Source organism: Ambystoma mexicanum, chromosome 3p, assembly GCF_040938575.1.
Source record: "Ambystoma mexicanum isolate Mex_15411 chromosome 3p, UKY_AmexF1_1, whole genome shotgun sequence".
Lineage (NCBI taxonomy): Eukaryota > Metazoa > Chordata > Amphibia > Caudata > Ambystomatidae > Ambystoma > Ambystoma mexicanum.
Window position 1 is genome coordinate 652,312,810 of NC_090925.1, and position 13,961 is coordinate 652,326,770.

Genomic DNA, 13,961 nt, shown 5'->3' on the forward strand with positions numbered 1-13,961 from the left:
TGCCCCACCCACACGAGGTCTGCCAGTCTATGAGGGGGACAAGAAGCAGTGCCGGGGAAATTGAGGGCCTAGTACACATTTGCCTAGCAAATGGCCCAATATGAGATGTGTTGAAGAGGCAAAAGCCTGGTCTTCTTTTCTTTGAGGCACATCTTGTGGCCTGAATGCAGGCGGACCCTTTCTGATTCCAGAGCTGCCGAACAGGTAAACTGGCAAGCCTCTGCACTGGCTGGGACCACCTTCAGGCTGTCCATCTCAAACCCAATGGGGGCTCACCACAAATGACATCGAGGTAGCTTTCCAAGATCTATGGGGCAGGGGGGAATCTCCAGCCCCCCAACTTTAAGGCACCCCCTCCAAGTCCCTGTTTGCCTGCTCAGTCTCTCCCGTCTGATCTCTTGATGCTATTAGTAGGACTATGACGGGCTCACAAGTAATCCCCAACGATACACAGTATCCTGCGCTGGCCTGCCACCTTGCGCAACTCCTCAGGAATCGACAATAAAGCCTCTGTCCTGAAAGCTTCTCATTTGCAAGCAGTGATCACCACTCAGGGAAGGGGGAGTGGCCAGTACGCCAGGCTTGATCCGTTTTACAAGCAGGAATTATTTTTTCTCTGGGGAATGGGTAAACCCTGGTTAATTTTCTGTGCATGTCGAGAAATCACTTAAAGTGTTGCCGATTTGAGTTGCCACTAGCGAAGTCTAGGTCCAAATGCCCTTTGAAAGAGACAGGCCTTCAAGGCCATATGGAATATCAGGAAACCATCTTCATCTTTAACATTTTCAATTATGTTTCTTTTCACTTAGCTGTTCAATTTAACTACGACAAAGGCTCGATCTGAGTTAGAAGAGAAAAAATCCCATTAACTGTGGCAATATTTTTAACATTGCCCAGTAACAGTGGAAGCGGTTTAGCCCATGTTTAGATTTTGTAAACAGTAGATCATTTTCCTCGTCTTGGATAAACTGTTTAACTGAGTGTTCGTACGTGCTATGATTTTGGTCTCCTGTCTAATGACATTACATTGTGCAGTAAATGAGTGAACAGACAGCAGAAGCGATGATACGATCATACGATCTGAGCCTAGGCACTTTGTCACGGTGGAGTCTCATAAGACTATAATCCAGTAAACATTGTGATTCACACTGTGTCAAGAAATGAAGAACACACTGTGTATTTATAGAGGGTACAGACACCTGGGAAATTCAACAGAGGACCTGCTCGTGTCACCTTTAAGTTTTACTATCACTGTTGACTTGGTTTAAATGGGATTTTCGACCTGAGAACATGCAGTATGCAAACACAAACCCCATTATTAAGGTCAGGGATTTTCGTTATTTACTTGGATGCTTTCAATAACAATAGTAGAATCTATTCAGTGGAATCATCTGTTTGACCCTTCACTTTGCTTACATCTCCGTGCTAGTGTTCCGCCAGCTTCTCTTGGCATTCTTCCAAGTGGAAGATGCTACAGAAGCACCCAAGGGTGGATCCCGCATTGCCCCCTCCCAAGTGGCACTTTGATTCCTTTGCTTGCAGTGCAAGGCCTGTCAGGGGACAATCTAGGTGGAGCTTGCCATCTGCAATTTCTCCACACTATAAATAGATGTGCATGGAGCTGAAGGCATGAAGATCCTTGAATTGTGGGTGAAAGTCTGGAATCAAGCTCCATTGTGACCATGAAGGTGCCTATTGCTATCCTGCTCGCAGCCTTCAGCAGCTGTTTCAGTGAGTAAACCTCCACCTGTAGACTAAAGGGATGGCCACAAGGTTATTTATTTATTTTTGATTTTTTTATTTGTATAGCACACAACAGCCCGTGGGCATCGCGGCGCTGTTACAGAGGTAGGTAAGCTCCTTAGTCACTGTGATACATACAGCGAATGTCAAACATATTAAAGGTAAATTAGTTACAGTGATAATGGACATGACATATCAAGTGCACACAGTTCATTTGGTTACAGGGAATATGAGTATGCAAACGTAAGGCAAGAAGAGCGGGTGCAGAGTTTAGCCAAACAGCCCAGTTTTGAGTGCTTCGCGGAATGCACGGTGTGAGGGTAATTGGTACTAATTATCAAATTAGTAAGAGTAGTACTCACTGTAAATATTACCATCCACAACCAGGCATTAATATCTCTGTTAATTTGCTCCCATGATGCTAAATATTCACGGGGGGGGGGGGGCATAGAACATGGCAGTTGAGAATTCTGATGGGAGATGTGCCAGTTAGCATAAATCCTTTTTTGAATGCACTGATTTTCCATGTCAAAAATACACTTTGAACAGTCCCATGAATCAGGGTTTGTGCCAGTACTGCGAAGTCACTTTTCATCAGTGCAAATAATTCCATGAATTGTATCCTTAAAAGCAAAGTCATCAGGGTTGCGCATGAGTTTAAAAGAGAGGCACTCTATGCAAAAGCACTTTTTTTTATCCCCTTTGTGGATTTGCACACATAAAACTTGTTGCTCTGAATTGCATTATGCATCGCAAATTCACAAACGAGAATATGCACTGAACAGCTCGTGAGTGAAAAAGCACATTCCACGGGGATGATCAGTGCATGACAGGTTCACTAGACAGAGATTGCCATTTTGGGGCCCAGTCACTGTGATATGCACTCCCAGCGAGCCTGCCAAACATCGTAATTGGTTATTGATAATGCGCTTAACACACAGAGGTTTCCAAGCACCAACCCCGGAGATCGAACTTGTGTTGCTCAGCGTAGTCTTGCTTCCAAAGCGAGCATGTTGCCCCTGAGCTATCCTCCCGAGACCTTAGTGTTGGTTGCACGCTCCCCCAAAATGTACAGGTCACCTTTGTGAATAAGGTGCCCTGCACTTTTCTCAAAGTAGTACGAGTATAAAAAAGCACACCTTTAGCATTATTTATTTTTTACTTGCGGCACTATAGAGAATCTGGGCTATGCCATCTTCTCTGTACCACCATGATAATGTTCACTTCCCGGTAGAAGTGAGGTAGTTCCCACCAAGGTTTTCTGAGAGGTATCTCTGGTTAACGGGTTATCACATCTGGTGCTAATGCCAGATTATGTAATCTGCATCGAAAATTACGATATTTGTGGATTTCTATGATATTCGTCCTCAGTGGTCCTAAAACACATTATAAGTGTGTGTTTGGTGTTCTGGCACAATTTACATTCACCATGTACACAATTCATGGGTGCATTTTGACACACGTGAAGAAAAATAATAGAGACATATTTAACACAAGGTTCGTTCTTGGCGCCACCCTGGACCTTTTATGTAATAATGCGCCTTTATGTGCTTGGTGACTGTCGGGAGTCGGGGCTAGCTAGCCTTTTGGTTGTAGCCCCTGAACTTCTATCCGGTGCTACAACCAAAAATATTGGGCTACAGCCACCTCAGCCCCCCTACCCTCGTCCCAGCAACGCTTCTCTCTGCACACATACTGTAACTAGAGCTGATGACCAAAACGTTGCGTTGTTTTTGGACTGGACAACACATCGAATTTGAAAAAGTGTCAGAATGATCAAATATGCTCTTTTATCGCTTGGCACAGCGTCCATTAATTATCGTCCTTTTACATTTTTTTTTAAAGCGCTCACACAGCCCGCAGGAATCGAGGCGCTGTTACAGGAATTGAATTATCGTCCTTTCTTATTGTAATTTCAGCCTACATATTCACAATAATCATTCCTCTATTACCAATTCCAAGTCAGAAAAGATAGCACATCATAATGCACATTTTAGAGAAATAAAGATTGTTTAGGACACCATAAATCATAATCCTTTATTGCTGTTTGGAAAAGGAAGTTTAAACATGATACAAAGCGCTGACATTTCCCAAATAGTGATTGCTATGTGCAGCTTTATTTTACATATTCACCACAAGGATGTTATGATTCACCACATGGATGTTATGAGGCAAGAAAATAACATATTCAGATGAGTTAATATGTGCATACTTCTTGCATGAATAGAACAATAGTAGCATTATATTTGCGACTTCAAATAGTCACAGTAACACATGCATGCATTTCATCTTCCCAAAAACAGCTGGCAGCTTTTATTTTGAGAGTTGAGATACCGCCTCCAAAACAACCATACCAATGTTTACAATAATAATCAAAAGGGAGATAATTGGGCAGAAAGTGTGGGAACCCGTATATGACGATTTTCTTCAAAGTGGTGGTTATGATATGTGAGAGAATGTAAATAAATTTAAGGAATAAGAATATGGCTCACTACAATAGGAGTTTCCCTCCTAAACATGACGAGCTTGCATTGACATGAACAATTCTCATTTACAGCATTTAATTTGCCAGAGTATATGCAAACCCAACAAGGAAATTGCTGATTGACTGCCCATGTATTTATTTATTCGACTTGTTCAAGCACCACTTATTTATTTATTTATTTATTTATTTAGCATTTGTAAGGCGCTTATACAGCAAGTACATTGTGTTTCAAAGCGCCCACAGGGCAACAGGGAAGGAACATGGGAATTAAAAAACGTGCAAGTGCAGAGAGTGAGAGAAGGGATGAGGAGTTTGGGATAAGTACAAGTTGTACCAGGGGGGAAGTTTAGGGGGTGAGCAGCTGTAAGTGCCTAGGTGAGTGGACAGCTGCCTGTAAATAAATACGTGCAAGCCTAAGGTGGCATAGGCCAGTGGGCACCAAGTCAATTGCTGGGAGCTGACAGAGGCTGAAGGCAATTGGGTGTGGGAGGCCAGTGGCCAGGCGGACACATAAGGGCCCTGGTCCCAATCTCAGCAACTGTGGGGTTTAGCAGAGGAGGGATGCAGGAAAGAAAGAGGTGAAAAGGAATGTATTGAGGAGTTTCCGGAATCTGAGGAGATCCAGCTCAAGACGAAGAGGAAGTGAGAGAGAGCAAGCAAGTTGTCAATAGCCTGGTCTCTGGCCCCAGACAGCCTTATGGATGATGCAGAGTGATTTGAATTTGATCCTTGCAGCAACCGGGAGAAAGTGCAGAGTTTTTAGGGATGGAGAGATGTAGTCCCTGAAACTGAGGAGAAGGATAAGCCTTGCAGCCCTATTCTGAATTAGCTGGAGGGGTCGTAGAGACGAAGTGGGTAGATTAAGGAAAATGCTATTTCAGGAGTCTAGTTTAGAGAGAATCAGAGCTCTAGGGACATTGAGCTTCTGGGGAAAAGTGTGGAAAGGAGGCATTCTTTTGAGGAGGTAAAATAGAAAGTGGGCCTTCTTGGCAAGATCAAGGATGTGAGGGAGGAAGGAAAGAGAGGAATCAAAGATGACTCTGAGGTTTTTGGTTTCAGATGAAGGTGAAGGGGGAGAGCCCATAAAAGATGGCCAGAGTGAGGGGAAGAAAGAGGGAGCAGGAGTCGCAATAGGTAAGATCTCAGTCTACCTGGCGTTGAGGTAGAGATCATTCGAAGTGCACCGGGACTGGATGAGAGATAGGCATTCAGGAATGATGGAGGAAGTGAGGAGAGGCTCAGAGGGAAGTTTGGAAGAGTTGTGTGTCATCTGCATAACACTGGAAGTTAGGGGAGAAGGTGTAGATGAGGTGTTAAAGAGCCAGGGAGAGAGGTTAGAGCCTGGGGGGATGCCGCAGGTGCATATAGAGGTGGGGGAGGAGAAAGAGCCCAGAATAACCTTGGACAGATCATTGAAGGAGGTCAGCCAGTCCAGTGCCCGCTCCGAGATACCTAGGGTGTCATGGAGCCGTTTTATGAGGATGCAGTGGTTGACCATATCACATGTAGAGGAGAGGTCAAGTAGAATGAGAACAGCTGGAGAGTTGGTGTCAAGAGATGCAAGCAGTTCCTTAGGGGTGTTCAGAAGAGCCGTTCCCATGCCTCTGGATGCTCGGAATCGAGATTGATGGTCAAGGAGGCAACCAGCAAGTTCAGTGTGCTGGGTAAGTTGGGGAAGACCATCTTTTTCAAGAGTTTCCCAAGGAAAGGGGTGATAGATATGAGGCAGTAGTTGGCAGGACAAGAGGGGCCTCAGAAGGTTTTTTCAGGAGAGGGCACACCAGGGAGTGCTTGAGGGAGGAGGGGACGATTCAGAAGGAAAAGAGAGGTTACAGAAATCTGCAAGTGCAGGGGCAAGAGAGCCTATGTTGTCCTTAATGGATCTGGAAGAGCATGGGGAAACCTGGTTGGAGGAGTCCTTCATCGAGTGGACAACTCTGGTGAACTTTTTTATTTATTTATTTGCATTTATAAAGTGCAGTGGCAGCCCATAGGCATTGAGGCACTGTTGCACGAGAATGACTTAGTTGCGAGCATTGCTACTCGTTACATGGGGAGTAGCAGTTACATGGGTGGCATAATATATACATGACATAGTTATTTGGATAGGAAGCAGTGGATACATGCAGGATATGTCAATGCATTAAAGCCCTGTGGGTAAAAACTGGGAAGATTTCAGGTGAAGAGTCTTGTTTTTATTTCTTTACAGAAGACTAAGTGGGATGAGATCCCTCTGAGGTTGACGTTTGAGGTTGGGTGGAAGGGAGTTCCACTGGGTTACGGCGATGAAGGGGAAGCTTGTCAGGTATGATAGGAGAGAAGGAGGTGAGAAAGGCAGAGGGAGGATGGGAGACCATAGGAGGCAGAGGGTGGGAAAGGGGATGGGGAGAGGGATGCATGGGTGCTCAGGATGTCCAGAGTTTTTACAATGAAGTGAGTGGCCAATGCGTAGCAGAGGGCCTCTGAGGGAAGAGGTAAGGAAGAGACTTTGGAAGGGTTGGTTGGTTCCCTGCAGATTTTAAAGAATTCAGCCATGTTGTTGGATGCACTAGAAACACAAGCCTGGATGTGGCCCTTTTTCTTGGTGTGGATGGAGAGTCTGTATTGTCTTTGGAGCAAGCAACAGGCCAGTTTGTCAGAGGGTGGGCCTGAGGTCTGCCACTTCGCTTCCGCAACTCTGCACTTGCCTTTCAAGGCTGTAAGTTCGGAGTCATACCAGGTGTTTTGCTTGGAGCCATGTTTCAGGTGGATCGTCATGAAGGGGGTAAGAATATCAAGGGTTTTAGTAATGGCAATATGAGTCTGTAGAGAGGGGAGACGGGTTGATGAAGGTAGATGCGAAGGCAACAATTGGCACTCGTTTCATCCAATGGATGTTCATGAATGAGGTTGGCCGGGCTGGGGGAGGTGCTGTCTGAGGGCTGAGAGGACCCTGGTGAGAGAGAGGAGGGATTGGTCTGACGAGGATAATGGGTTGATCAGTGGGTGGGGGTGAAAGATCAGTGTGGATGAAGGCATCAAGAGTGTACCCAGCCATGTCGGTGGGACCAGAAGGTAGAATGGAGAGGGAGAATGAGAAGCATAGGTTATGGATAACGTGGATGCCGTGATTGAAGCATCATGGTGGATATTGAAATCATCCACAAAAAGGAGTTTAGAGGTGGTTGTGATGAGAGAGGTGGATAAATCATCCCATTCAGAGAGTAACAGGGTGTTAGAGCCGTGTGGTCTGTAGATAGTGGAAATGGTCAGGGTTGAGGTGGGAGAGACAACCAGCTTGCAGACCAGCCTCTCAAAGGAAGAGTCAGACTGGGTGGGTATGAGGTAAGAAGGGAACAACTCAGGGAAGATCAGAGCAACCGCCCCTGGCAGCACAGGTAGGGCAGGGATTGGAGATGATCTTATAGCCATCAGGGAGAAGGGAGTCTAAAACAGTGACTGAGCTGGCCTTGAACCACGTCTTGGTAAGAGGTCAAAGTCTTTGAGGAGAAGGCAGATATCGGCCGAGTGTTTGATGGCAGAGCAAGTTATAATCATGGCTAGATGCAGAAGGTCTCTACCTTTGAAGGTTTTTTTCGAGGAGCGGTACATGGGCATGGTACACCAGTCAGAGGAAGGGGGGGACAGAGAGAGTGTAAGAAGGAGTAGCAGGTGTGGGAAGGAAGTTAATGAGGGCTGGCAGGCACCATTCAAAGAGGAGGAGGATAGTTTGAGGACCCTGAACCAATATGGTGCCAGTGTGGTAGACATTAATGACACACCTGTATGATGCAAAGCCTGCCAAGAGGAGTTCCCATTTAGTGCCACCATTAATGGGTGAAGATGCGAGAGGAGAGAGAGCAGAGATGAGATGAGGACTCCATAGATCAGGAGATGGGATAGAAAAGAAGATATCAGGGAAGATCTGTCTGAAGATGCGCTGACATAAGTGTCTGAAATAGGTAGGCCTGGGTTAGTGGTCAGGATAACTTTTTAAAGCTTTTTTCTTGCAGACTTTGTGAGAGGGCAAGAATAGGTGATAGTATAGCAGTTAGAAAAGATATGGGAGATGGTAAGTGCTATATGGGTGGCAGAGGATCGGATGAGGAAAGAGGAGGGGCTGCATAGTATGAGCACAAACTCACCAGATGGCCTAGTAGCCAAGGGAAGCAAGAAAACATATGCACTGTGAATAGCGATCAAAGCATACAAAACTAGAATGGATACACAGATGTAAGGGCACCTACATTTGATTTTGATATAACACACCTTAAACACATAAGAAAAGAATGGCAACAAAGATGGAAAGGCAGCTAAATTCGATTTTGATACAGACACCTTCAATACAAAAAAACGAAAATGGCAGCATAGATGGAAGGGCAGCTGAAAATCGATTTTTGATACAGGCACCTTGACTACGAAAATGGCAGCATAGATGGAAGGGCAGCTAAAATAGATTTTTGATGCAGCCACCTTGACTACAAAAAAACGAAAATGGCAACACAGATGGAAGGGCAACAAAAATTGAGTTTTGATACAGCCACCTTGAAGACACGAAAGTAAATGGCAACACAGATGGAAGGGCAGCCAACATCGATTTTTGATACAGGCACCTTGATACAGGCATCTTGAATACACAAAAACAAAAATTGCAAAAAAATGCATTTGAAGAACGGTTTACAAGTGAGACACAGTGGTGATTTGTGCTGAGTGGAAGTAAAAGAAAGTTGGGGCATGAAGCAGAACACCAAAGTGTCTGAATAAGGTAGTGCCACATGGAGGAGATAAGAGCGTGCCTCAAGATAGCTTACTAGGTCTGGCGGTAAATCGCTGCTGGAATCTTAGGGCTGAAGTCGCTGGAGTTTGCAGGCAGAGATGCCCCATAGCCCATGCTCCATCATGCTCTGACAGGCTCAGACAGGGGCCTTAGTGTGGGCCTTGTAGGGGGCTGGAGTCTGTCTGCCGGCTACCCCGATTGGTCAAATATGGCCGAGGCTGACCAATCACAGGTGCTGCTGTCCGGGCTGCTGAGCCAGCACCTTCGTGGAGAAGATGTCAGCCATGATGAAAATGTGGTCCCAGGCAGGGATCCGAAGCCCAACAGGGCTGGTGAGGCAGTTGAGCTTGCAAAGCAGCGAGATTTAGAAAAAGAAGTCCCCAGCAATGTGATCCATAGTCTGGCCCCACTGGGCAGAATTAAATATGCTGCTATAAAAATAGTGTTTTATATTTTTTCCATAAACGAAACAAGGGCCTCTTCACAGTAAAGCCCAAGCCCCTCTGGGCTTACCTGCTGTGCTGCGTTGTTGCATCCAAGAGCCAAGCAGAATCTTAAGGTGGAGGCTCAATGGTGCTGATGCTGGCAGCCACGATGCATCGAAGAGGAAGAAAGACTAACTATCTGGGTGCCTTACTCTGCGACAGGATTCTGTCATGATCTCTGCTTCCAAAAGGTCAGGGTTTTCCCAACTCCCTTGGAAGCAGATCCATAACCCAGGTTCCGAGTGCCAACCAGTCCCAATTGGGACCTTTTGGACCCTGTCCTGGCGCCAGTGGCACCAGGCTCATAAATATGCCCAGTCCCAGCGCTGGAAGCGCCGGGCTCATAATGCTTGGGTGGACTTACCTGCAGCAGACCATGCTGCTTACTTGCCTGCCAGTTGAGCCTCTGATCCTCTTCTGTTTGGAACTACTTTTCCTGTTGGGTGGGGCTGGAGCCACTCCCTAGATTCAGAACACTGGAACTCTTCTGGAAGGCAGGAACTCTTTTCTTACCAGGAACTCTTTTCTTACTTAGGCGTGGCTGTGGAAAGAGACACCTAAACACTACAGGAGGCTATTTAAACCACACCCGGTGGATGAATCTTGCTTTGCGTTATTCTGCATCCTCTGCAGCAGAACGCTCATCGTGTCTTCTGCATCTGATCCTGGGCCTAAGGGAAAAGGCTTACCATCCTGAATCCAGTCTTCAGCAACACCTATAAAGACAAGAAAGAACAGGTTAGCATTCCGGCATCTGAAAGGCAAAGGCTTACCATCCTGAATCCAGTCTTCAGCAACACCTATAAAGACAAGAAAGAACAGGTTAGCATTCCGGCATCTGAAAGGCAAAGGCTTACCTACCCTTCGTGCGCTCCGGAGGTCTTCACACTGCATTCCGGCATCTGAAAGACAAAACAAGGTGCGTTTAAAGACATTGGGGAACTTTAATACTCACGTGCCATTACTCCTTTCCACATCTAACCCAGTGGGTATCCCGGCACCCTGCAGCCGCTCCGAACTTGTACCTGCAAAATAAAAAGACAGTTAGAGCGCATCGTGAAGCTGGCAACAAGCGCTTACTCACGTGCTTCCAGGCGCTTCTATTCATCACACGGGCTCCATCTTCAACTCACTTCAGCCCGTCATCCGCCATCGCCGGAACCCTGCAAAACAAGAGACATCATTATTAAAGACTTTAAAGACATTTGAGTTACTCGAAACTTACCGTTCGTGCTGTAAACGACGGACAGCAGTCCTCTGAAGTCAAGAGGCCTGCGCTACCTATCCAGTGAAGAAACTGGTTACAGCACCCTGCCCCGAGGCAGATGGAGAGCTCGGCATTCACTTACCTAAGGTGAGAGCGTTAACCTGTGGGGGTCTACAGGAGAGGAGAAGAGGAAAGATATAGGGACACCCCAATAACCCCAGTTCATTAACCCCGTATTTTCTATCTGCAGACATCTTACTCAGCACGTCAGGCATACAGGGCACAGAGGTCCAGCCCAAAGAGCCAACCGGGTGCTGCACATCACCTTTGAAGATACGGTAGTCGCCCAGTCAAGACCGGCGCCTCTGCGAGAATCAGGTGAGCGTTACAGAACGCAAAGCCTACCGCAAAACTCTCGCCCAGGCGCTATGGAAACCTCGGATACTGACCACCTAGCCCGGTTACTTGGGGAACTAAGGGCAGAAGTGCATGCAGCTCGTCAGGAAACGAACACTCTAAGAAGGGAACTAATTATTTCCAAGGAGAGAACAGATGATCTTGCTAGACAATTGCTACAGTCACAAGCCGGACAGACCCCGCTACCCGCATCAGGGGCAAATCTTCCTTCAACATCCTCTATGAATCCAGTGCAGATCAACCTACCTGGGAATGTACCTCTGGCTCCGCCCGAACGATTTTCTCGTGACCCAAAGAGGTTTGCGGTATTTATCAATCAGTGCCGGTTGCACTTCTTATGCCGGCCAGCAGCCTTTCCAACTGATCAAGCTAAAGTAGCTTTTGTACTTTCGTACCTTAGTGGCAATGCGGCAGACTGGTCGATCCCTCTAGTTAATCAAGATGATCCGGTTCTCCATGATTTTCAAGCCTTTCAGCTTAGTATGGAAAAACTGTTCGCAAGACATGCACAGGGGCAGGCCTTGGACAATGAGCTTCTTTCGTTGCGACAGGGTAATCAAGACCTTTTGGCTTATATTGCATCTTTCAATAGACTAATAGTGGAAACTCAATGGCCTGAGGACAAAAGGATTACGCTGTTTTATAGAGGTCTACGTGGAGAGCTCAAAGACGTTTTAGCCCAAGTAGTGAATCCCCCACAAGACTGTTCGGATTATATAGACTTGGTCGTTCAAATAGATCACAGACTGCAGAACAGGAAGGCCGATCGTTCCAAGTTTGATGCTCGAGTATTTTCCAAACCGCCAACTCCTTCCAAAGGAGTAGACTCCGGGGAACCCATGCAAATAGGGGGTCTGAAAGGTCCTCTAACACAAAGGGAGCGGGAAAGGAGAAAACAGTTGCAATTATGCCTATATTGCGGAAACTCAGGGCACTTTCTTCGAGACTGTCCGGTGAAACCTGCCAAGAAGGCAGTAGGAGCTGCGGTTACCACAGTTACAAACTCTGAGCAGGGAAACGACCTCGCCCGACAAGAATAGAGGTCCTCTTGCCGAGCGTGAAAACCAGTTCCGTGATCTCGCATTTCGTGATACCTATGGTCCTCATTAGCCCTGATAATCCGGATCGATTACATGCAATTGAAGCTTACGTCGACAGCGGTACCATCGGCAATTATGTGGATCATGAAATGGTTTTGAGGATGAATCTAACTCTTTGTCCCAAGGCTGTAAAGGACGTCATTACTACGGTGGATGGTACGGAGATAGCCTCCGGGCCAGTAACGCATACCACTCAAGAGGTGACGCTAGTAAGTCAAGATGGACACCATGAGAAGATCGTGTTCGATGTGATCAAGGCCCCTCAGTTCCAGATTATTCTAGGAATATCTTGGTTAGAGAAACACAATCCTCTGATCGATTGGCGAGCAAGAACGGTCCAGTTTCCAGAATGTGTCTCTACTTGTCACCCTCCACCTGGTGTTGCACTGGCAGCAATTTCTTCAGAGACTCCCCAGTTACCTCCCGAATACCTAGAATACCAAGATGTTTTCCGGAAGGAGCAGGCTAACTCTCTACCTCCTCATAGGTCTTATGACTGCCAGATAGACCTGATACCTGGATCTACTCCTCCTTGTAGTAGAATTTATGCCCTCACCGAGCCTGAGAACCTTCACCTTCGACAATACCTGGATCAATACCTGGCAAATGGGTTTATTCGTCCTTCCAAGTCCCCTGCCTCTTCAGCTTTGTTCTTCGTTCCAAAAAAGGAAGGAGACCTTAGAACTTGTATCGATTATCGCTCCCTGAACCAGATCACCGTTAAGAATAGATATCCGTTACCTTTGATCCCTGAACTCCTGGACCAAGTCAGAAAAGCATGCATATATACAAAGCTGGATCTTAGAGGAGCTTACCACTTGGTACGAGTAAAAGAGGGCGATGAATGGAAGACGGCCTTCTGCACCAAGTATGGGCTATTTGAATATCAGGTCATGCCCTTCGGACTTTGCAATGCCCCGGCCGCCTTTCAATATTTTATGAACGATGTCCTCAGAGAGCTCATAGATGTGTGTGTTGTTGTTTACATCGACGACATTCTCGTTTATTCCTCATCGGAATCTGAACATCGGAAACACGTGAAAATGGTCCTCGAAAGATTGCGTCAACACAAACTTTTCGCTAAGTTGGAAAAATGTGTTTTCAACGTGACTGAAGTTGAATTCTTGGGATTCATATTATCACCTGGCGGAGTGCGTATGGATTCAAAGAAGGTCGATGCAGTTCTCAAATGGCCATCACCATCCTCCGTAAAAGGTGTGCAAAGCATGTTAGGCTTCGCTAACTTTTACCGCAGGTTTATCCCCGAGTTCTCTCGAATAGTCCAGCCCATCACTGCCTTGTTAAAGAAAAACAAACGTTTTGAATGGTCTACCGAGGTGGAACAAGCTTTCCAGGATTTGAAGACTAAATTTATCTCTGCACAAATCTTAAAACACCCTCGCCCTGAACTCCCCTACATCGTGGAAACTGATGCTTCAAGCCTTGCCATGGGGGCAGTTCTATCACAAAAGGACCCGGTAACCAATCAGTTGCATCCCGTGGCATTTTGGTCCCGCAAATTCTCGCCTCCTGAAGTCAATTACACGATTACTGACAAGGAACTTCTGGCTATCAAGTCTGCCTTTAAGGCTTGGCGGCATTATCTGCTGGGGGCCCGACACACCGTTACTGTGATTACGGATCACCGAAACCTGCAATATTTGAAAACTGCAAAAGCCCAATCCTCTAGACAACTCCGTTGGGCATTATTCTTTGCCGAGTTTGACTTCATAATTACCTATCGACCTGGTACAAAGAACGGTAAAGC

At 46.3% G+C, this 13,961-nt stretch overlaps 1 protein-coding gene across 1 annotated transcript in view; it reads left to right on the plus strand.

The window, feature by feature from the left end:
• The first annotated feature begins 1,652 nt into the window (after window positions 1-1,652).
• The window catches only part of LOC138579581 (uncharacterized), a 250,662-nt gene continuing 238,353 nt past the window's right edge, over window positions 1,653-13,961 (plus strand). The window contains exon 1 of the mRNA XM_069649853.1: window positions 1,653-1,731. Within this exon, the coding sequence (XP_069505954.1) occupies window positions 1,683-1,731 (49 nt within the window). The 5' untranslated portion in view covers window positions 1,653-1,682. The remainder of the gene's footprint in view (window positions 1,732-13,961) is intronic.